This window comes from Pseudochaenichthys georgianus, chromosome 7, assembly GCF_902827115.2.
Source record: "Pseudochaenichthys georgianus chromosome 7, fPseGeo1.2, whole genome shotgun sequence".
NCBI lineage: Eukaryota > Metazoa > Chordata > Actinopteri > Perciformes > Channichthyidae > Pseudochaenichthys > Pseudochaenichthys georgianus.
In genome coordinates this window covers 3,374,917-3,398,318 of record NC_047509.1, presented here as the reverse complement: position 1 = coordinate 3,398,318, position 23,402 = coordinate 3,374,917, and the positions used below count along the sequence as shown (strand labels likewise).

Genomic DNA, 23,402 nt, shown 5'->3' with positions numbered 1-23,402 from the left:
GAGAGAGAGAGAGAGAGAGAGTGTGTGTGTGTGTGTGTGTGTGTGTGTGTGTGTGTGTGTGTGTGTGTGTGTGTGTGTGTGTGTGTGTGTGTGTGTGTGTGTGTGAGCGTGTGGTGTGTGTGTGTGTGTGTGTGTGTGTGTGTGTGTGTGTGTGTGTAGCGCAGAGCTTCAGTAGGATTGTGGAGCTTTGCTGTGGAGCCTCAGAGGAATGCAGATGATTCTCTGTCGCTGCAGCAGCTGCTCTCTTAGCTTCAGTAAATCCCACGCACAGAGGTGCTCAGTCAGAACAGCCCAATAAGGTATCGGAAGGATCCACACACTGTTTAGATAAGCTTTTTTTACACACACATGTCACTCACTTTGTTATGGTTTCTGTTGCTGCCTCCTTGCCCTGAGTGGTGGTACATCCCATAATAATAATGCATCACAATCACAGATAGTGAGCTCTGGCGTTAAGGGAATTCTGTTGTCAGACAGCTGTTAGGAAGAACAGCCCAACCTGCTGACAGACACACAGATCATCACCTTATTAAGAAGCTATGTCCCCGTAATCAATCATCCAGCAGTCACAATGCATTGTATTAGCTATATGGAGCTAAAACAAAGTAAAGCTAATTCATGTTTCATATCTGCGTAGGTTTGTTACGGTTCTTTATGACGCATCAACATCTAAGCGATATTAACTTCTTCAAATAAACTTTAACGCTGTGAAATGACACTGAAGAACCTAAAGCAGTTTCATGCATTTCCAATTGTGAAGAACCAAATGAACGACTCTGTACATTTGGAAATGGCTGTTTGTCCGTCTGTACTATTTACAACAAATACAAAAAGGACAAATTCAGGTAGTTCATTTAGGATATCATGGTTTTATGTAAGAAAAATATCTAATTCTTGATTCTATAACTTGTTAATATCAGTATTAAAAGAAAAATGTATCAGCTATAAGGTTTTGAAATGAATGTCCTATGAATATATTTGTATAAATAATATAAACACACATATTTAGTACGTTTTTTTAAATAACCTAGATAAACAAATGTTCACGGTACGATATCTGTCACCTTTCATACCGTGTTACCGTTAATATCGGTATACTGTTACAAACCTGCTGTGTGTATTATGAACATTTTGAGTGTGTGTCTTAGTCTTTGTATGTCCACAGTGTCATTCTAGGGGACTGCAGGGGATGGAGGGGACGAGCTCATGGTTCCCTCTGCGTCTCTGTAGTTAAACTAAAATAAGTTTATAGCTTATTGTCCTGGGACACTCTGGAATGTGTGTGTGTGTGTGGTGTGTGTGTGTGTGTGTGTGTGTGTGTGTGTGTGTGTGTGTGTGTGTGTGTGTGGCTGGTAAGACAGGTGTCTGTGTGTGTGTGTGTGTGTGTGTGTGTGTGTGTGTGTGTGTGTGTGTGTGTGTGTGTGTGTGTGTGTGTGTGTGTGTGGTGTGTGTGTGTGTGTGTGTGTGTGTGTGTGTGTGTGTGTGTGTGTGTGTGTGTGTGTGTGTGGCTGGTAAGACAGGTGGCTGAGTGTGTGTGTGTGTGTGTGTGTGTGTGTGTGTGTGTGTGTGTGTGTGTGTGTGTGTGTGTGTGTGTGTGTGTGTGTGTGTGTGTGTGTGTGTGTGTGTGTGTGAGTGTGAGTGTGAGGGTGTGGGTGTGCGTGTGCGTGTGTGTGTGGGTGTGTGTGTGTGTGTGTGTGTGTGTGTGTGTGTGTGTAGCTGGTAAGACAGGTGTGTGAGTGTGTGATCATGCTCATATGTATTGGGTCTATGCGGTAGTGTATTGGTATTAACAATGTGCAGAAGCAGTGTCGTTAAAAAGTGTTTTTAAAAAGTTGTTTGTATTAATATTCTTTATCACAACTATCTCCAATGACTTATTCTTCTACGTATTCTCTGTTTAAAATAAATGAGAATTCAAATCCACAAAGGCCAGTGTGATTAATAATAGATCCACTTGAAGACCAATCAGATCACACTGCACAGAAGTACATTTGTTTGAAGGATTATACAACAATTATCGTACCCTCCTATCCACAATCAAAAGGTCAACAGTCAAATTATACTACTCGTGTTACAAAGCCATCTTCCAGGAATCTGTATGTCTCATGATTGGCCAACACAATGCTCTATTAGATGGAGACCAAGCCTTCAAATGACTGTACTGGTCTCACTGGTATACATGAGGACGGCAGACGCTGTGTCTGAGGACAGATGGGTCATGTGCAGCATAGCAGCTAATATTTAAATACATATATCAATTGCTTTAAAATCACGTGAACAACATCGCAAATAAGTAGATTTGCCTTGATAATCCAGTGTATTATTAATGCTACTTTCAAAATAAAACAGCATCATTTTCTTTAAAATATAATAAAAAAATTTATTGCAATTGAAAAACATCAAGACTTTTCAACTTGAAACAGTAGAATTTTCATTAAAATATTCATACAATTTATCCAATAAAAATAGTTTGTCTTAATCTTAAACATGGAAGCTATTGACAATACTCAAGACTCTTCAAGATAAAACTGAATGTTCATTAAAATGGATATACAAAATAAAGAAAACACTAAATGAAATCCCTGCGTATCTATTGCCTTTTGACCAGTAAATAAAAAAAAACACAAACCATAAGTATAACAGTTATTGACTATATTAAGCAGAAAATACAGACATCATGTTCACGCCCGGCGATGTTTACTGGGCCAAAGGTCACATTTTATATTGAAATGTTGTGGTGTGTGTGTGAGTCATTGTTCACACAGTGTTTATGTGTTAAAGGCAGGTCTACGGGGTATTATTACAGGGGGTGTGAGTCGGTATTTAGGCTTTAAGCAAAGTTATCCCGGATTAGAGAGAATCAACTTGGTAGACAACTGCTGAACGAGGGATAGAGAGAGGGGAAGATAAATGGAGAAGAGGTGAGATAAGGAGAGAGAGAGAGAGAGAGAGAGAGAGAGAGAGAGAGAGAGAGAGAGAGAGAGAGAGAGAGAGAGAGAGAGAGAGAGAGGAAAGGGAGATATGGAGAAAAGGTTGTTGGGTCAGATAAAGTCAAAGTCATTTTACATTTCCACTGCATTCGAAACAAATCCAGTTGCATAGAAGTCTATGAAAAAATGACTGTACTTCCGGGAAAAGAGAAGTGGACAGAGAGAAAGAGGTGGACAAATGGTAAAGAGGAATGAAAACAAAATAAATTGAGAAAGAGTTAGTTTGTCAAAAGATATATTGCAAGATTAAAAGAAAAAGTCAAATCTCCAATATTCAATCATCCAATCATTGAGATGTGAGAAAGTGAGATAAGGAAATACAGTTATTTAGTTAGACAAAATAAGCATGATATCCACTCTACTGGTTTTATGAAGTAGTGCAGCTGAATAGAAGTCTATGAAAAAATGATTGTACTTTTTGCGAGAGATTGACTGCGAGAAAGAGGGAGAGAAATGGAGAAAAGGATATTCAGTAATACTAAACATGTGTAGTATCCACTGTTTTCGGAAAAGTAGTCCAGCTGTAAAGAAGTCTATGAAATAATGACTGAACTTCTGGCAAAGGAGAGATGGACGAGACTGAAGAAGAGATGAGAGGAAATAAACACTATAAAGTTATTTAGTCTCACAAAGTAAATGTAATATCCACTCAATTGGAAGTAATTCAGTTGTCTTTCTGGCGTAAGAGCGATTGACAGAGAAAAAGCGGGAGAGAAACCGAGAAAGACAAAGAGATAAAGAAACATGGAGAGAAAGAAAAGAGAACAGGGTAGAGATGCAGAGTCGTTTATGTAAATAAGGAGATATGGAAAAAAAGTTATTTGGTCAGAAAAAAAATGAACTTTATCGATTTTGAAAAGAAGTCCAGATGTATAGAAGTCTATGAGAAAATGACTGTAGAGAAAGAGGGCGAGAAATGCAAAAGAGGCACATTTCCCCTCTGTGGGACGAATGAAGCTCAACCAGGAAGACCGTCTTTACTCCTCATGTATTTCTATTCCCATGTTACTACTCTCTCCTCTCAATAGAGAGGTGAAGTCCCGCCCATCTACTTCCGACCCATGGGACCTTATATCTGAAAAAGTATGTATTGAAGTCAATGGGGAGAAAAAACGTATCTTTCGATCCCGTTTGAATTGTGCCATGAATTACACATATGATGTTTGTCAGTCTTAAAAAATAATTTCCATGTCAAAAAAGTCACAGTTTGTCGTAAAACTGTTGAAATATGCAACTATGAAAAATATGCAACTAGAAAGACTACAAACCCCAGAGTCCCGGTCCCGCATGCTGGCTCTTACGGAACCGACTAACTCCCCTTGTGTGTGTGTACAACTCTCAACACGCGCAGACTTGGAGTGACTTTAACCTCTTTTAATACTTTTCTCCTCATTCTGAAAGAAAGAAGTGAAATGTTTCAACGTGACGGCCAGCTTGGTGCGTGGTGCGAGACGGGAGATGTAGTTCATTCAGCGGTTTCACACAAAAAAAAGTGTTACTTCACAGTTTTACGACACATTTTTTTTTTTGTTGCCAAACATCTATGTGTAATTCGTTGCACAATTCAAACGGGATCAAAAGATAATCTTTCTCTCCCCATTGACTTCAATACATGATTTTTCCGAAATAAGGTCCCATGGAGCTCCCCCGGAAGGGGAGGGACTTCGCCTCTCTATAAGTAACCGGGGGCGTCACTCTTCAGCTTAACCAATCACTTCGCTCTATTCCCAAGAGCCTATCATAACGCTCTGTCAAACCTTTTAAATCTGCTCTCTCCTCTGACAGCTGTCATTTCAGAAGACTAGACGCAACCCACATCCTGGTCTTTCCAGTGATATGTCATTGGTTAAAATTGCATGCTGGGAAGTTCCTCTTTCTTTTCATCCAAAATGGCTGGCATACGAAAAACAAAATGTTATAGAAGCAGGAGGAGAAGTCAAATATTGTTGAATAATTGTCATTTTTACCATGAAAATCATATTCTCCACCTCCTGTCCTTCTGAGTCCAGGGTCAAGCTAAGCCCCTCCCCTTCAGACCGACCCAACTATCCATTCACCACCACCAGTGTGTAGACCCCGGGGGGTTTCATCGGATCGGTTCTCCCCTCCCGAATGATACTTCCTGCACAACGGGGCCTACTCGCCAAAACTACCATTACATTAATTTGTGCATCTGCGCAATAAATATGTATTCTTACATCCAAACCGTCTCTCCTGATTGAACTGAGGTATTCTGAGATGAAAAAAGGGATTACACAAAATGAACACTGAAGAAAAGAAGACAGTGGAGAGATTCAGAGTAGTGTGCAACATGAAAAAGAGATGTAGTCATTTAGTTAGAATATATCTTGTACCTTTCTGAGATAAAGTCAAATTTCTCTCAGCAATGAACAATCAATCATCCAATCATTGAGTGATCCACTTGTGTTAGAGAAAGGGGAAATGTATGAAAGGAGAGACAGCTGGAGGACGAGGGATGGACGGCTTACAGAGAAATGCGTGCCGGTGTCAGCAGTAAGTGTGAGTAGACCTTTATTTATAAAACCTGTGTAAGCACGAAGGGTCAAAAGAGCTCAGGCAACACAACCGCAACAAGAAGAGAAACTTAACACAAAGGAAAAGAACACATGGGGTAATTGTTTATATAAAACGACTAATACATGAAAAAAAGTCCAACAACAAAAGGGAGAATATGTTTCCTTGCAAGTTGAGTTGTACTGCAATAACACTGAACTGATTCCATTACAGGAAGTCATCTTCCATTTTTAATAGTGCAATCAAAAAAGAGCCACTGGCACAAATACGTTGTTCAACATAATCCATTGAATTAGTAGAAATTAACGTCAACAATACTCTTCAAGGTAATATTGTGAAAAAGAAACCGCACAACATTCATTGGTTTTAGTTTCTTGAATGTCATCTTTTTCTGGTTTTCTTACCTCGTAGGTATTTGGGTTATGAACAGGTGCTCAAGTAAACTATTTAAATATCTCATAAATAGATATATTGAGGTTGAATATAAATGATACATTTTCAGTATGTCTAATAATCAGTATCAGTAGTATGTCATTCAGGGTTAGGGTTAGAGTTAGAGTGCATTGATGAATTGGTGGAAGACTCTTTAAGACTTGGACCTGGTCGGAAAGGAACAATTATTGAAGGAATGGTCACCAAAACATGAATATCCAGAGCAAATGTGATGTCAATCAGGACATTTCTCTTCTGCAAAGATGAGAAATTGGCCTGTAGGTGGTACCAGAGGAAAGGTCAAGGGCTAATTGAAAAGGGTTTGTCCTCAGGAATGTGATGAAGGACTTTCTGTCAACAAGTGGACATGTGACTGTAATGATGGCACTGAAAGAGTCCTACAAAATAATTAGGAATCATCCTGTGGGAAATATGGATAAATATCTGAGTATCTTCTCTTGTATTCATCTTTGGAAGGATTATCAGACCACAAATCTATTTGGATACAGACTACATCACATTACATTATTACATTACATATCATTTAGCTGACATTTAGCGACTTCAAATAAGTGCAAAAACCATAAAGAATCAATCTCCGAACAACAATGAAAGTGCAGATATATTTACTTCAAGCAAGTCATAGCATAGTAAGTGCTGTTGAATTAGTTACCAGGCCTAAATCAACTCAAAAACCACTGCAATTAATTTCCAAGGTACTATCGAAATAGATTAATTGATCAGTTTGCGACGGAAGTATACCGACTATAACTGTAACTATAAAACTCTAAAGACTCAGAACTCAAATGCTCAAAAACCCATAGAACGTAACCACGTTTTATTTTTAATTTCACCACCATCTGGAGAGGAAGGGAGGTGAGTGAGTGAAAGAGAGAAACACCCGGCACACATCCCCTCTAATGAGTGGACTTTAAGGTTATTTACTGGAACCAATAAACGTCCAATCCAACCCATGTTTTGAGCCATGTCGTTTCAACCAAATGCTCCGTAGGCTTCAATAGGAACGTAATGTAACCTGTTATACTTCCTAAAGAGACATGTTAAGTGTCTTAAACTAGCTCGAGGATTTGCAGCCACAGTGCTTCTGTAAAACAAGCCCCTCTGAGTCTTCCTAAGCTTCACTGCTGTGTTTGGAAACAGGGATGGAGCCATCAGCAACATTTCAACTTGGAACAACAAATCCCGGCACGAACAGACGACAACAGCTGATCCGAGAACAGGAGTGAGTTTTGATGAGAAATGAGTTAAAGAGGCAGCATGTCGGAGGTGCAGCCAGCAGAGGGCTTGTTGTTCGGTCCATATGAAGGCTACAGTATTAAAATAACCTCGTACTGAAACTGAGAGCCTCCTGTTTAATCCCACAGCTTCTATCAATCCATCATTTCAGTTTAACTGCACACATAGAATTGAAATATCACAACGCACTGCCGTCCAAATCCTAACAATGCGCACCGCCACCGTCTGTGTGTAACATTACCAGTGAATGAAACACTGTGTGTGTCATTGCCTCATTCATTACTGTCATTCCTGCACACGGGATTACAGAGGCAGAGAGAAAGGGATGATGGGAGATTACAATGGACTCTATTTTTGGGGTAAGAGGCGATTCGGGTCTTATTTGGGGATTCTTTCGTCCATCAGTTCTGTAATTGAACCCATCATAACGTTGTACTCATCGACTTAATATGTGTTCGGTGACAACAAGCAATCAGCTGATCAGGTCGGACGAAGGATGAGGACACCACCAAGTTTGTCGAAAACGTCCATCGTGGTTTATACTGTAGACACACCTCAACCTCTCATTAGGAACATTTGGGAAACTCTGTCTTTTAAAAAAAATTGTATTTAACATAAAATCAAGAGTTAAAGTGTCAGAACTGATTAAACCATGTGGTCTGCTCTGATGGAATGGTAAGGAAAGATACGTTTGATATTTAACTTTGAAAATACTATTTCGACTCGATTATACATCCTTAATACCTAATAATAATAATTCCTTACATTTATTATAGCGCTTTTCCAGTGCTCAAAGCGCTTTACAGATACACATTACACATATTTGTTATACATGCAATGGTCACTGTGGACAATACCCACCTGCAATTATCTTTCGTTGTGTCTTCTACTTTTTCATTGTTATGCACCAAACACAACAATGTCTGTATATGGAAACATACTAGTTCTGATGACATGGTGTTGACACATAGTTGAGCTTCAATTATATCATGTATTTAGTAATCGAAGGCATAACCTTTATATACTTATTTGTTAGTCACTGGCTTAAAATGTGAATTTGATTTGTCTTCTGTCAAGAATGCAAAGACTAAACTAGTAATTCTGAGTTGTCTGCTATCATTGATTACTGTAGATGTGTTATCTCCATGCAGAAACAAAGTAAGAATGACAAGACTGGTTGTAATAAATTGAATGTATCTTGTAGACCATAGGTGTCAAACTCAAGGCCCGGGGGCCAAATCCGGCCCGTGACTTCATTTTCTGTGGCCCCAAACGAGCTTGCAAAGAATATAATATGTTTATTATACGGTTACATGATGATTTGCAGAAGCACGTTGCCCATAAATTACATGTCCCACAATGCATCTCAAATTAGACTTTTTTCTCCGAATTTGACTTTCTTTCTTCTAAATATGCCTTTTTTCTTAGGATGTCCCCTCACTTTTTTTTAAATGTCACTTCTTTTTTTATTTTGACTTTTTTTCCAGAATTTGGCTTTTCTTTTTAAATCATTTTGTGAAATTCTCACTGAAGAGACTTGCAATTATTTGCCCCAGACTTCTGCTTTCAGACGTAGTTAATTATGAAGTTATTACCCTATCCAATAATAATCCAATGCAGAGGTAATAATGTAATATAATACATTATTTTATATATATATATTTATATGTATCTTTATATAGTCTTAAAGTTACATCCGGCCCTTTGAGTGCAGCCCTAATGCTGATGTGGCCCGCGATTACATTGAGTTTGACACCCCTGTTGTAGACAATGAAGGAAGAGAGAGAAGGAGAGAATATATAATGTTATGCTAGTACCTATAACACTATGATGCATACTTTTGCATTGTATAGGTTGGCCAACATTGTTTCTTGAAACGACAATTAAGCCGTTTCCTAAATGAATAAAGACGAATTACAAGCAATACGATGTGATGCAAATATCAACTATATACCCTCTTCCACAAAAGGTATTATTGTTGATTGTGCGGCTTTGGCAACATGATTCGTTTATCATTTATGTCAAGGAGGTAAACATAATTATAAACAAACATAGGCATGGTTTGATGTTCATAGACAGTTTGGACTGATGGATACACGACTCCAGAAACAGAGAGACATAAACACGGAGATTAAAAGAATAGTGACAGCGGTATGAACAGTCAGTTTCCATAGATAGCCCACACACACACACACACACACACACACACACACACACACACACACACACACACACACACACACACACACACACACACACACACACACACACACACACACACACACACACACACACACACACACACACACACACACACACACACACACACACACACACACACACACACACACACACACACACACACACACACACACACACACACACACACACACACACACACACACACACACACAGGCAGGGTGATGGAGGGATGAGAAGGGAGCCGATGTGGCTTCTGCACGTCTGCTCACTCCATCCCGGACACATCAGGCCTTTTATGACCGTGCAACAGGACGGGCCCGACCAATCAGCTGCAGCGGAGGAGGTCACATGATATGGCAACCTGCATAGGGAGGTGATAAAGTGAAGTGATGCTCAATGGACACACGTATTCTGTTCTCCTGCTCTTCCTCACACACTTCACCACAGCAACAACTAAAGACACCAAAAGAGCTTCAGAGAGACCAGAGTGACCCGGCACAGTGAGTACCCCACCCCACTTTCTGAGATACAATGGTACCAAAAACTACAGTACCCATAAGCCTCAGCAGTCCCATTTTTTAAAAGCATCTACCAAGCTTTGCAGGGCTCAGTCTCGAAGTTCATTCGGCTCAATTACTAATCAGGCAAAGGGGGAAACTGCCCTGCGGCCCCCAGACCCACAGGGGTAAAGAGCCTCAGATTTATCGCATGTCTTCTGGTTTTTGGTCATTACGGTGATTTCACAACCAATTTGAACCACAGAAGAAGTCACGGAATCAGTTATTGTGGGTCCTGCATGTGTATTGTATGTCGACAAAGTGAGTCAAACTACTTTAAGACCCTCATTATTTTTTATACAATAATGATACAAGCGGCCGAGATGGGTTTCCTCCGCCGGGTGGCTGGTGTCTCCCTTAGAGATAAGGTGAGAAGTTCGGTCATCAGGGAGGGACTCGGAGTTGAGCCGCTCCTCCTTCGCGTCGAAAGAAGCCAGTTGAGGTGGTTCGGGCACCTAGTTAGGATGCCACCTGGGCGCCTCCCTAGGGAGGTGTTCCAGGCACGTCCAGCTGGGAAGAGACCAAGGGGTAGACCTAGGACCAGGTGGAGGGATTATATCTATTCGCTGGCCTGGGAGCGCCTTGGGATCCCCCAGTCAGAGCTGGTTGATGTCGCCAGGGAAAAGGAAGTTTGGGGCTCTCTGCTGGAACTGCTACCCCCGCGACCCGACCACGGATAAGCGGGAGAAGATGGATGGATGGATGGATTATTTTTTATGTACCTGTTGTATATTGTCATAAAATATGCAAATTTTTTACTTAACTTTCTTATGTTTATATACATATTTGTATTGTTATTGCGCATTCCTACATTTTACATTACAATATCATGTAAATATATTTTATTTATATTAATTTATTTCAGAAACACTTTTTGTTAAATTCCATGGAATGCTCTTAACATCCCGATAGCAATGAATATCTGAAGTGCTTTGACAATAAATACATAACAAAACATCATCTGTGGAAGCCGTAGCGCTGTAAAAAGCACGACCAATCATCTGAGCCGGCCCGGCTAAAGTAACTGGATGGCCTACCTGCCTGTCAGCCTTCCATCTGGGCACAAACTTACCTCGTGCCCTCATTGGTCATGTGCGCGTTCGTGTGTGTTGGAGGAGGGGCTCTGTGAGGAAGTGGCAGACTTTTTCCGGTTGTTTATTTTCAAATTCTAGTGCATTCTAGCTGCTTTCTCCAAAATTACCTACCCCACCTTTAACTTTATATAAATATTTTTACATTTTTATAATTATCTTTTATCTTATTTTATTGTTAATTGGAGCAAACATCACAGAACACAATTTCCCCTGGGATGGATCAAATATTCTCAAACTGATTCCGATTATTTTGATTTTAGTATATATGTTGCAAATGTATTATCTTTTCAATTTACACACGGCATCTATTGCACGTCTGTCCGTCCTGGGAGAGGGATCCCTCCTCTGTTGCTCTCCCTGAGGTTTCTCCCATTTTTCCCTTTAAACTGGGTTTTCTTTGGAAGTTTTTCCTTGTACGATGTGAGGGTCTAAGGACAGAGGGTGTCGTATTGTCATACTGATATTCTGTACACACTGTGAAGACCACTGAGACAAATGTAACATTTGTGATATTGGGCTATATAAATAAACATTGATTGATTGATTGATGTTGCTTAAAGGTGGGGTAGGTAATTTTGGAGAAACCAGCTCGAGTGCGCTAGAATTTGAAAATACACAACTGGAGAAAATCTGCCACTTCCTTACAGAGCCCCTCCTCCAACACACACGAACGCGCACATGACCAATGAGGGCACGAGATAAGTTTGTGCCCAGGCAGGCAGGTAGGCCATCCAGTTACTTTAGCCGGCTCAGATGATTGGTCGTGCTTTTTACAGCGCCACACCTTCCACAGATCATTTTTTATTATGTATTTATTGTCAAAGCATTTAATATATTTATTGCTATCGGGATGTTAAGAGCATTCCATGGAATATAATAAAAAGCGTTTCTGAAATAAATGACACCTTTAAGGAGTTTTCTTATGAAATTGGGGATGTCACTTTTCCACGTAGCTACCTAGCTAAATCTATGAAAAGTCTCAACGAAAAACGACCAAAATCTGGTAAAAAGTGTGGATAAAACGTCTGCGGCTGTGCAACGGATTGGTTGTACTTTTTACAGTATTACGGCTTCCACAGATGACATTTTTTTATGGATTTTTTGTCAAAGCACTTCAGATATTCATTGCTATCGGGATGTTAAGAGCATTCCATGGAATATAACAAAAAGTGTATCTCGAGCCGGTTTCTGAAACTTACCTACCCCATCTTTAACGGGTACATTTGTTTTACTTATATTGTATTTCTTTTAAATCACACTGTCCAATTAGTTAACTCCTGTGCGACTGGTATCAACATGTTTTGTTCCTGATGACACATTTGAACCAGTCCTTTTCAAACCAAGCATTAGCCGCTTTCACACCAAGTACTTTGCCAAGCACTTAGTGCCAGCACTTAGTGCCCCCATGGAACTAAGTACAGATCGTGTTCACACCGGAATAAGTCCCTGGGGAGGATTAGGCAAATGAAGCCGCCAACGTTACTTCTTCTTCTTCTTCTGCTTTGGGTTTACTGGCAGGCCGCAAACAACTTCACGGCGTATACTGCCACCCGAAGTCCCCGGCCGGAAGTCCCCGGAGTTGGGGACTGGCTTCAATAGAAGCTGCTGGGAATCCCAGTTTTGCGAATTCAAAATTCCAGGCACTATCGGAACTAAACGGGAAAAGTACTCCGGTGTGAACGCGCCTATAGATATATCCACAAATCACCACAGCCCCTTATAAAGGTTTATCCAGCTAAAATACAACTATTGGTTTCACAGCCAAAACAACCTGAATCTCTCTGTTTTGATGAGTATGCTATCTAAGTTTTCAGTTAAATTATTTCTATCATGTTTGATTTGTGTGCAGACTGCTTGTTTTGACTTGGACAGATAAGGATAATTGTGCAATGACTCTGTCTGTCCTCATGATGACCATCTTTGCTTTGAGTGAGCCCATTTAAGGCGTGATCACTACATCTGATGGCTTGAGACTATCAACATGCTATATTTACAGCGAGGATCTTTCCTGGCAGTTTGTGTGTGGGTGTGACGGAGAATCAACTCAGGCATGGAAAGAAAGATACCCAGGAGCCCGAGCATTGTGAGCGGATCCCCTTGAGCTGATGTGGCAGCTGTTAGATCTGTCTAAATCCTGAGTAATGCCCTGAGGTTCGCCACATGTATTGTGAGCATGGCTGCCATGCCACGTTGTTGACTTCATCGCTTTAGTTTGGGATCCGTATTTGGGCATCACTAACTACAAGCTCATAGTGTAGTAAAGGAAATGATTGCTCAGGGAAATAATGTGGAAGTAGTAGTCTAAAGGTATTTTATATATTTATTCATGTTCACAATCAAACCAGAAGTGCATCTTACAAGTATTGTGTATGTATAAAAGCTGATATATCTTCTTCTTATGTGCCATAAAGCAGTGTTTTTCAAAGTGGGGGCCCCGACCCTCCGGGGGGCCGCCAGGGGGCGCCAGGGGGGTCACGCAAAGTTTGAGGGAAAGGGACATTTTTTTCTTTTTTTAAAAGTTACATTTTTTTTTTTAGATGTTATTAATAACTACATATCTATCAATCTATGTGTCCTTTGATGCCAATCTTTTAATATTTTTTTATTTATTAATATTTTATTTAATTTTTTTGTTTTTAAACCACACGACCGCCCTTCAAGCCAATCAGAATCGAGCTGCCTTCTGAGAGTGAAACTGAGTATCTGCTCAGCTTTTGGAGCTAGTAAATATTTCGCTCTGCAGCTGGATGAGAGCACGGATGTAGCAAATATTGTTGTTTATATATATGAATATAAATATGTTTATTGTTAATATTACTGTTGAATATTATATATAATATTGTTAAGGCATAAGTAACTTTCAAAAATGCTAAAAATAGATGTTAATTGTTCATATTACTGTTCAAAATTATATAATATTATAAAGACAGAAATCACTTTCAAAATGCTTTAAAAATATGTTTACTGTTGATATTACTGTTTAATATTGTGTTAAGAATGTTTATAACAGAAGACACAATGAATGTAATGAATGACAAACAAAAGATTTTAGAAGAATAACTGATTATTAATTATTAAGACAAATGTATATTAAGAACATACATAAAGCTGTATGATTACTTTGTCATATTTTCCATCATAAGGTACTCATCATTTAAAAAAAAAAAATGCAACAGGGGGGTCCCCGCCAGAGGATAATGCTATATGGGGGTCTTTGGCATGGCAACGTTTGGGAACCGCTGCCATACATGTAACGCTTCATTGCTGTCCAAAAACGATTAAAACACATCAATGAGCCAGGCTGTCGCAGTGGGTGACATATTCCCACATGAGTAATGAACACACACAATATTTGATAACTATCCAACACACTCCATCCTGTTGCCACAAATACTCACTCACCAAATGTGGATTAATCCGCCTCTGAAAATAGCCCTCAACAGATGTTCCTCCTGTTTGTTTGATAAAACAACAGTGAGCAGTTATTTTAGAAGAATGATTTACATATTGCCAAATGGTTGCAGCACATGACATACAACTGTCCTGGTTTAATTCCTACTGAAGGACCTTTGTTGTATGTCATACCTATAGACCAGGGGAGTCAAACTCAATGTCATGGCGGGCCACATTATGGTTATGGTTGCACTCAAAGGGCCGGTTGTAGCTATATAAATATACATATATAAAATTATGTATTATATTACATTATTGCCGCTGTATTTCATTATTATCGGAGAGGGTATAATGACTTCATATTTAACTAGTCTGAAAGCAGAAGTCTGGGGAAAATAATTGCAACCAATTGCAAGTCCCTTCAGTGCGCATGTCACAAAATGAGATGCATTGTGGGACATGTAGTATACGGGCAATGTGCTTCTGTAAAGTGGCATGTAACCGTATAATAAACGTATTCTATTCTTTGCAAGCTCTTGAGGGCCGCATAAAATTTAGTCGCGGGCCATATTTGGCCCCCGGGCCTTGAGTTTGACACCCCTGCTATAGATTGTGTAAAGTCAGTGGACATTATCAACATGATGTAACAAATGAGTGGCTTTGAGGTCTGGACTTGGCGCTGAGATTGTCGTCGTCTTTTTTGCAAGAAGAAGAGCATGGAGCTAAGTTCAACCAAAAGATGAAAAAGACACGTTGCAGTTTACTTTAAGAATTTGATAAACATCGTGAAAGAAACACTGAAACACAGACAACAAAAATACTGGCGTACACTGTGTGTAGTGACTTGTCAATCACAAAGAGGTTAACTGAGGTTGTATACAGTATCTAGTACGGTCCTTTTTGTCATAAACTTTCATTGAACTGGACAACTATTTGAAACAGCGCAGTGGAGATGAGTCAGCAGCAGCTGTCCGTAATGCGTTGTTTGGCTGCACGTATGAGGGGTTATGATGAGAGAAGTCTGTTAACCTGATAACAACACTAGAGCACTGTGCCCATTTTGACTTTAGTTTTCTGGGGGAGTGTGAAGCTGACCGTTGAGCGGCCCAGACCAAGCAAGGAGGCAGAGGCAGAACGTCCAAACATATAACCCGACGTGGGCATTTATTAAAATCATGGGCGCAAAGTTCACCGCCTCAATCCTGCTGTTCTCCTTGTCCACATCCTGCAGCCACAAGGATCTCACACACACACCCAGCCCTCTCAACAGACAGAGAAACAGAGCCTAAATACACCCACTCTAATCAGCACAACAAGACACAGGTGAGGGGGGAGGAGACAACACAGGACACCAGGTGCACACAATCATCAGCCACAGACAACCTATACTGTGCAATCACGCTGATAAAGTGCCCTATCACCCGGCCTGAAGCCGTCAGTCCATAGTGACGAAGTTCCCTTCGTCACAGGGAGATACAGATGATTTATAGGACCATTACACTCAACATACTGTATGTCATGCTGAGTTTCTCTCTCACACACTCCCCCCCCCCTGCCTGAGCTTTTTGAACATTACAGCATGGAGACATGTCCTAGTAGAGGCACACAACACACATATGAACCTGAACATGATATGTCCTCTTTAAGTTATACAGTTGTTCTTTACAGTAGGAGTTGCTGGAGTTTCAACCTCTACATTGAGATGACTGACTTGATTGGTTTAGCGTTTGTTTCTGAATGGGAGAAACAGCAACAGCAGACCCATTGGAATAACAAAAAGATAGTTATGGTGGTGATTCAGACAACAGTGTTACTGCATTCACAACTAAGTACATGTTTCTGTTTCGTTGAACCAATTGATGATACGCTCCTCCTAGACTCCTGGTACTAGGGTGGGATAAAAGCAGAGAGCACAATGTGTGTGCTCTGCACGTGTGAGGGTTTCATCCCTCCCAATATATATATAAAACTTGTGGTAGATAGTTGTGGTGTACCCTATGTTCTTGTTTCTTAGCATGCACTTTGGTCCTATGTTTAAAAAGTGCAACATGTTACACAATGCACCTTTAGGCAAGGCAAGGCAAGTTTATTTATATAGCACCTTTCAACACAAGGCAATTCAAAGTGCTTTACAAAAAACGAAACGTTTAAAATGTGAATAGTTCAATTAAAAGTCTTTAGTCTGGATTGAAAAGTAGTCAGAGTTGCAGCGGATCTGCTTTAAAGTACACTGCTTACATGTTGGGTTGTCTTCAGATGTCTCGGTTCCTGGATTTGGCGGAGTTTGGAGAAGCTGCTCTCTACCTTCGTCTCAGCAACTTAGAGCATCTGGCTGCTAAAGCCCAAGCCTATGATGGTATGTGTACATTTGTTTATACCTCTATCTTTGTATATCCATATAATATATGTGTTGCATATACTGAGCACTGAATACAAAAACGGTATATGTCATTTTCCAGGTACGAAGCGTAGTTGGCTGCCTGATGATGTGGAAGCGTACGTGGAGGTGGAGATCAAAGAGCTGAATGGAGACAAATCCACTGTGGAGACAAAGGACGGACGGGTCAGTTGGACAATTACTGATGTCATTTACCCATAAGACTGTTTTTCAATGACATTTCAATTCCCTATTGATGTTTTACTTCATAAGTTATGCCGGTCGACTCGTCAGTATTAGTACCGTGTACCAGTTTGGTTTGAACCATCCATTCACTTTACATTCCTAATCTGACTGTACTAATTGTTTACATGCTTAGCACACCAATACTAGATTTCTGTTTCAAAGAAGAAGTCTTATTAAGATCTTTGACACAAAGTAAGACCTGTCGCGTCAATATTTTTGATGTAAATGTACTACCGTACTTTCCGGACTATAAAGCGCACCTGCATATAAGCGGCAGCAGCAAAATTGTCTGTCTGTCTTGCTCTCGTTCTGTCTCTCGGTTCCACTTTTACTTTGGCGCGCTACCTGTCTCACTCTTTTCCGGCCTCCAGCTTTTCCTGCTGGAGCCCGCCGCTTAAAAGTGGCGGGCGCGGACCGGTCATAGAGGCCATAGTGTTAAAGGTGGTTAATTTTACCTGGAGAATCCATAGATTTAGGAGGTTCCCTAGTGGCCGTTAGCTGGACAAAGAAAATGGGGGGAAAAGTCGCGGCTTATAGTCTGAAAAGTACGGTAATTGGGACATAAACAGATCTCTTGGATCTCTGTAGCACTGTTACTCTGATGAACATTTAAAACTCTGTGTTAAATGTGTGTATGTTTTAGTTTCTGGTGGTAAAAGAAGACGCCCTCCAGCCAACGAACCCTGCCAAGTTTGACATGATGGAGGACATGGCCATGTTGACTCACCTGAACGAAGCGTCTGTGCTGTTCAACATGAGGAGGAGATACAGCATGTGGATGGTCTACGTTAGTACTGTTATTAATACACACAAAACACCACAGGGATTAGCACAAACTACTCTCATGTTTATCAACATGTTTTCTTCCCATCCTCTCCTCATCTCTCATTTCTCACCGTCTTTGTTCCAGACGTACTCCGGTCTGTTCTGTGTGGCGGTCAATCCGTACAAATGGCTGCCAGTCTACTCCACTCAGGTGATAGCAGCGTATAAAGGGAGGCGTCGTCTTGAAACACCGCCACACATCTACGCCGTCGCTGACAACGCCTACACCGACCTGCTGAAGAGTGAGTGTCCTGTGACCTCTGACCTCTAACATTAACCTGCTATCAGTATTTCATTAATCAACTGTCCTGGTGAGGTAAAGGCTAACTGGCCTTACACCCCATTGTTAGTTTTTCTACTGGTAGATACTTTGGCACTATTCAAATATCCATTTCTCCATTACAGAAGAACATCTCCTTAAGTTGTTTGAGTTAATTCATTCATCTATTGCCAAATTGTAAAACTTATTTTAATTCCAGGCTAAATAGAATTAAAAGTAGTTTGTCAATGCAACTCAAAATCCATGATATCACTGTTACATTTGAGTTTATGTAAAGTACTGTGGTATCAATCGAGTACAAATCAAACTCTCTCTAAGACAGAAAACATGCATCGCCTAAAATGTAAAACTGTTAAATACAGAGCTAGACGTCGGCTCCTCTGTTCCTAAGTCTCCTAAGATGGCTGAACTAAAAAAGAACACTTTAAAGTTTTTGGAACCTTTCAGCAATAAGAATATTTTCAGCTACTCATCTTTCTAAATGTTACTCCACAGATCGTGAGAACCAGTCGATGTTGATCACGTAAGTATAGGCATTTTTGTATGCAACGTCATAAAGTCAAAATATACACATATAAACCACAACATAAAGACAACCTTAATCAGCGTTGTGTTGTTATTTGATCTGACTTGTCGCTTCCTCCTGTCAGTGGTGAATCAGGCGCAGGGAAAACAGTCAACACCAAGAGGGTGATTCAGTACTTTGCCATCGTTGCTGCTCTGGGAGAAAATCTGAAAAAAGGAGTAGGTCGCATTCTTAACTTTATCTTTAAGCTAATTTTATTTGATAGGATTTAATAAGTGCAGTGTCTAAGCTTCTCTCTGTGTGTCTAGGGGTCTTTAGAGGACCAGATCATCGAAGCTAATCCCGCCATGGAGTCGTTCGGTAACGCCAAAACCATCCGCAACGACAACTCCTCTCGCTTTGTGAGTTTCAAATCTTTAAGGCCGAGGCTGAAGCTGAGGGGGACGTGTTGTGTGACAAAGACTTGGTTTCTGTGTTTGTGCGTCTCAGGGAAAGTTCATCAGAATTCATTTTGGACCGACGGGAAAGCTGGCATCTGCTGACATCAACATCTGTGAGTAGGATCTGTCAGATTCCCTACAACTGTCCTTGCTAGCTTGAAATGTGAAGTCTGATAATGAAAGTATTTACATTTAGTCAGCACACTTTAAGTTGTGTTTGCCATTATACCTTAGAAAACACAAGTTATTCCATTATTCTTTTTACTTGTATTCAATAGTATAGTAGTACAGTCCACTTGAGTAAGTGTATTTATGTGTGTGTTCGTTAGATCTTCTGGAAAAGTCCAGAGTTGTGTTCCAGCAGTCAGAAGAGAGAAGCTACCACATCTACTACCAGATCCTGTCCAATCAGAAACCAGAACTAATAGGTAAAGATTCACATCCATCAATATCAGTGCATGTATCACATATATGTCTTACAATATGCATGGTAACCTGTCTACTCTCTGCTTATCTGCATAGCGAAGAGCCATTATTCAATGCTAGATAATAATGTGTCTGTCCTGTGTTTCAGACATGCTGCTGGTGACCACGAACGCCCACGATTACCACTTCTGCTCCCAGGGTGTGACCACAGTGGAAGGCATTGACGATGGAGAGGAGCTGAAACTCACTGATGTAAGAAACACACACACACACACACACACACACACACACACACACACACACACACACACACACACACACACACACACACACACACACACACACACACACACACACACACACACACACACACACACACACACACACACACACACACACACACACACACACACACACACACACACACCCTTTACTCATGTAGAAGTACAGATACTCGTGTTTAAAAATACTCTGGTGAAAGTAGAAGTACTGACTAAACTTCTTCACTCAAGTCAAAGTAAAGAGGCTTTGAAGTGTCCTTCAGTAAAAAGTACCCATAACTAGCAGCTGTTTTAAAGAGTACCTGACCTCCCTTTATATTAATAGAACAATAATGTCATTGTTAGCTAATGGATGTTTCCATGCTGAACAACGGCAACATTTGCTATTCTCTACTATAACCTCTGTACATGTGTGTGTAGCATGCCATGGACACGCTGGGTTTCACTCCGGAGGAGAAGTACGGCTGCTATAAGACCGTTGGAGCCATCATGCACTTTGGAAACATGAAGTTCAAGAAGAGGCCGAGAGAGGAGCAGGCCGATGCCGACGGCACCGAGAGTAAGGCACACGTTCACACATTGTGAATATCAGATAAAACTCCAGCTAATGCTTAGTAAAGTATGAAAACCTGTCATTTTCACAATGAAACAACAATAATTTTGTGACAGAGAAAGCAGATATATAACAAGGCAAAGTATCTTTGTTTATAAAGTACATTTCAAATTAATTAAACTAAATGATTACAAAGAAAGCATAAGAATAACATTTAAAAACAATAAGCAATACAAGTTAAAATGTGCTCTGGATCTTTGTGTGGCCAGATATGGGAGGAATTTATGTTATATTTAGACTCAGATATAGACAGATATCCATTTCAAATTATTAGAAACCTGTTACTGATTTCAAGGCAAGCCAATTATTTGTAACCGTGCACTAAATATTCAAGAGGGAATTGTAATTGCATCGATGGGTTTTGCACTTCTTTTGCTTTTCGATACGTTTCATTTATACATTAATGGGTACTAATGGCAGATGAGATGATATGTGTGTGTTGTGTGTGTGTTAAGGTGTGGATAAAGCAGCGTATCTGATGGGCATCAGCTCTGCAGAGCTGCTGAAAGGCTTGCTGAACCCCCGCGTCAAAGTTGGACACGAGTACATCGTTAAAGGGCAGACTGTAGAACAGGTATCAATCAAATAATACGTCTATTGTGTCTCTTCTGTACTATATTAATAGGTATTGGACATGAAAACTGATTTATTTTTTCTATCATTGACTTTTCTCACTGTTTTTTTTTTCTCTGTGTAGGTCTACTATGCAGTGGCAGCCCTGGCCAAAGCCACCTATGACCGTATGTTTAAGTGGTTGGTAGGACGCATTAACATGACCTTATACACCGCTCTGCCTCGCCAGTACTTCATCGGAGTTCTCGACATCGCCGGCTTTGAGATCTTTGAGGTAAAGAGGAGAGAGTGACACATATATCTAGTCAAGATCCAACAATTGTGTCTACCTGCCTCGAGTCTTTGAGCTTTGCTAAACATATCCTGGACCTATCTCTATAGATGCATCGATCCAACTAAGAGATTCATCAATTTTAACTTGGTAGTTTATCAAGTTTAGCATTGTTGCTCAGTTAGCTTCAGTGACCTTCCCAGGGAGATAACTTAAGCCTGGGTAAAACATTTGATAAAGAAAACCAATACATACAAAAATAGATCTGTTAAAACCATTTTCTGCACAGTTTTCTTTTGTTAAATGGCTTAAAAAGAAACATGATAAACTATCGGGTTAGGGTTAACTGAACATTTTCTGAATGGGGCAGTTGGGGTTTCTTGGACATATGCTTTAAATATTTACAAAATCTCTGCTTTATCTCTTTCTACCTGTAATACAAAGCCACATAACTGTTGTTTGTCTCTGTTTCTGCAGTTCAATAACTTTGAGCAGCTGTGTATCAACTACACCAACGAGAAGCTGCAGCAGTATTTCAACCACCACATGTTCATCATGGAGCAGGAGGAGTACAAGATGGAGGGCATCGAGTGGACCTTCATAGACTTCGGTTTGGACCTAAAGGCCTGCATTGACCTCATAGAACGGGTGTGTCTGTGTGTTTTTGCTTGAATTACTTCATTTCTTTTTAAAGTGGAAGTATTTGACATCATAGGGGTAGGTTTTATTCTATGGGCGAGGTACAAGAGAAGTCAGATCACAGTGAATTATTCTGCATTGTCACAAATACAATCACATGTTAATGAGGATATTTTTCAGCCCATGGGTATTCTGTCCATCTTGGAGGAGGAGTGTATGTTCCCCAAGGCCACGGACAACAGCTTCAAAACCAAACTGTACGACAACCATCACGGGAAGTCGCCCAACTTCCTGCGTCCGCGGCCGGACAAGAAGCGCAAATTTGAGTCCCACTTTGAGATTGTTCATTATGCTGGAGTGGTGAGTAGTTCTTCATCCTGTTGGAGGCACTTTTCTTAGTCAGGCACCAATTAGAACTGGCCAACTGGTTTCCATCTCGCTGTGAACATTTTTAAATATATGGACATTTAGTAAGTTTTACTGGTTATGATTAAAGTGTCAAAACTATTTTAAGGTATTTTTAAGACACAAGACCTTTTATTGTACCATAACCACACTTGTGATTCTGGTATTAGGAATTCAAGATAAGTACTTTGGTAACAAAAACATTTATTGTGTTTTATCTCGAAAACTCGGCAAATTAGATGATTGCTTATTTTGGACCTAACTCAGACATTATTGTAAACCTTTAAAACATCTGCAATAATATAATAAGACAAATGTTGGATTACTTAAAATGTAGCTAATGGGAGCATTTCAATCCTGAAAAGAATAGGCCCAAGGACAGAGCCTTGGGGAACTCCTTATTTTTGTTTGCTTAGATGCGTACTGATTGACACAAAGGAGACTATGGGATATAATAAAGAGGATTCACATAGAAACCCCTGTATGGAGTTATATCACATTGGAGAATTCTATAAAATAATCAATATATGAACAAAATTGATCTGTATTTGTATTTCCCACAGGTTCCATACAATATCACAGGATGGCTGGATAAGAACAGAGATCCTCTGAATGAGACGGTTGTGACTCTGTTCATGAAATCCTCCCACAAACTAATGGCTGGACTGTTTGGGGATTACATCAGCTCTGACATGGGTAACTACACTTCATAGATAAAAAAAACTGAACAACAGACTCCAAACAATCCAACCAAGAGCAGAACCGCACACTTTAAAGGAAAGAGATATAAGAAATACAGGTGAACATGGTGTTACATCCCCACTAGGGATGAGGAAATGCAACACACACCAGTTGGAATTGGTATAATTATAATGGGTTTATTTTAAATAGTAGAGGTAAACAAAATGGCAGGCATGCGCCTGGAACAACAAAAAAGGCCAAAAGAGCACAGGAACCAAACAAAAGGAGGACTCTAACAAAAGGAGTCTAATTGTATACAAGGGAATAAACACTATTACACTAAATAAGAAACAAAACAA

General features: G+C 40.1%; 1 protein-coding gene across 1 annotated transcript in view; it reads left to right on the top strand.

Annotated features, from left to right (window-relative positions):
• The first annotated feature begins 9,837 nt into the window (after positions 1 to 9,837).
• LOC117449133 (myosin-7B-like) overlaps positions 9,838 to 23,402 on the top strand; it is a 31,775-nt gene continuing 18,210 nt past the window's right edge. The window contains exons 1-17 of the mRNA XM_034086549.1: positions 9,838 to 9,916; positions 16,717 to 16,816; positions 16,920 to 17,023; positions 17,727 to 17,870; positions 17,994 to 18,150; positions 18,684 to 18,711; positions 18,839 to 18,932; positions 19,023 to 19,115; positions 19,204 to 19,267; positions 19,484 to 19,582; positions 19,729 to 19,832; positions 20,282 to 20,420; positions 20,930 to 21,048; positions 21,172 to 21,321; positions 21,796 to 21,966; positions 22,138 to 22,317; positions 22,926 to 23,058. Of these exons, the coding sequence (XP_033942440.1) occupies positions 16,717 to 16,816; positions 16,920 to 17,023; positions 17,727 to 17,870; positions 17,994 to 18,150; positions 18,684 to 18,711; positions 18,839 to 18,932; positions 19,023 to 19,115; positions 19,204 to 19,267; positions 19,484 to 19,582; positions 19,729 to 19,832; positions 20,282 to 20,420; positions 20,930 to 21,048; positions 21,172 to 21,321; positions 21,796 to 21,966; positions 22,138 to 22,317; positions 22,926 to 23,058 (1,879 nt within the window). The 5' untranslated portion in view covers positions 9,838 to 9,916. The remainder of the gene's footprint in view (positions 9,917 to 16,716; positions 16,817 to 16,919; positions 17,024 to 17,726; positions 17,871 to 17,993; positions 18,151 to 18,683; positions 18,712 to 18,838; positions 18,933 to 19,022; positions 19,116 to 19,203; positions 19,268 to 19,483; positions 19,583 to 19,728; positions 19,833 to 20,281; positions 20,421 to 20,929; positions 21,049 to 21,171; positions 21,322 to 21,795; positions 21,967 to 22,137; positions 22,318 to 22,925; positions 23,059 to 23,402) is intronic.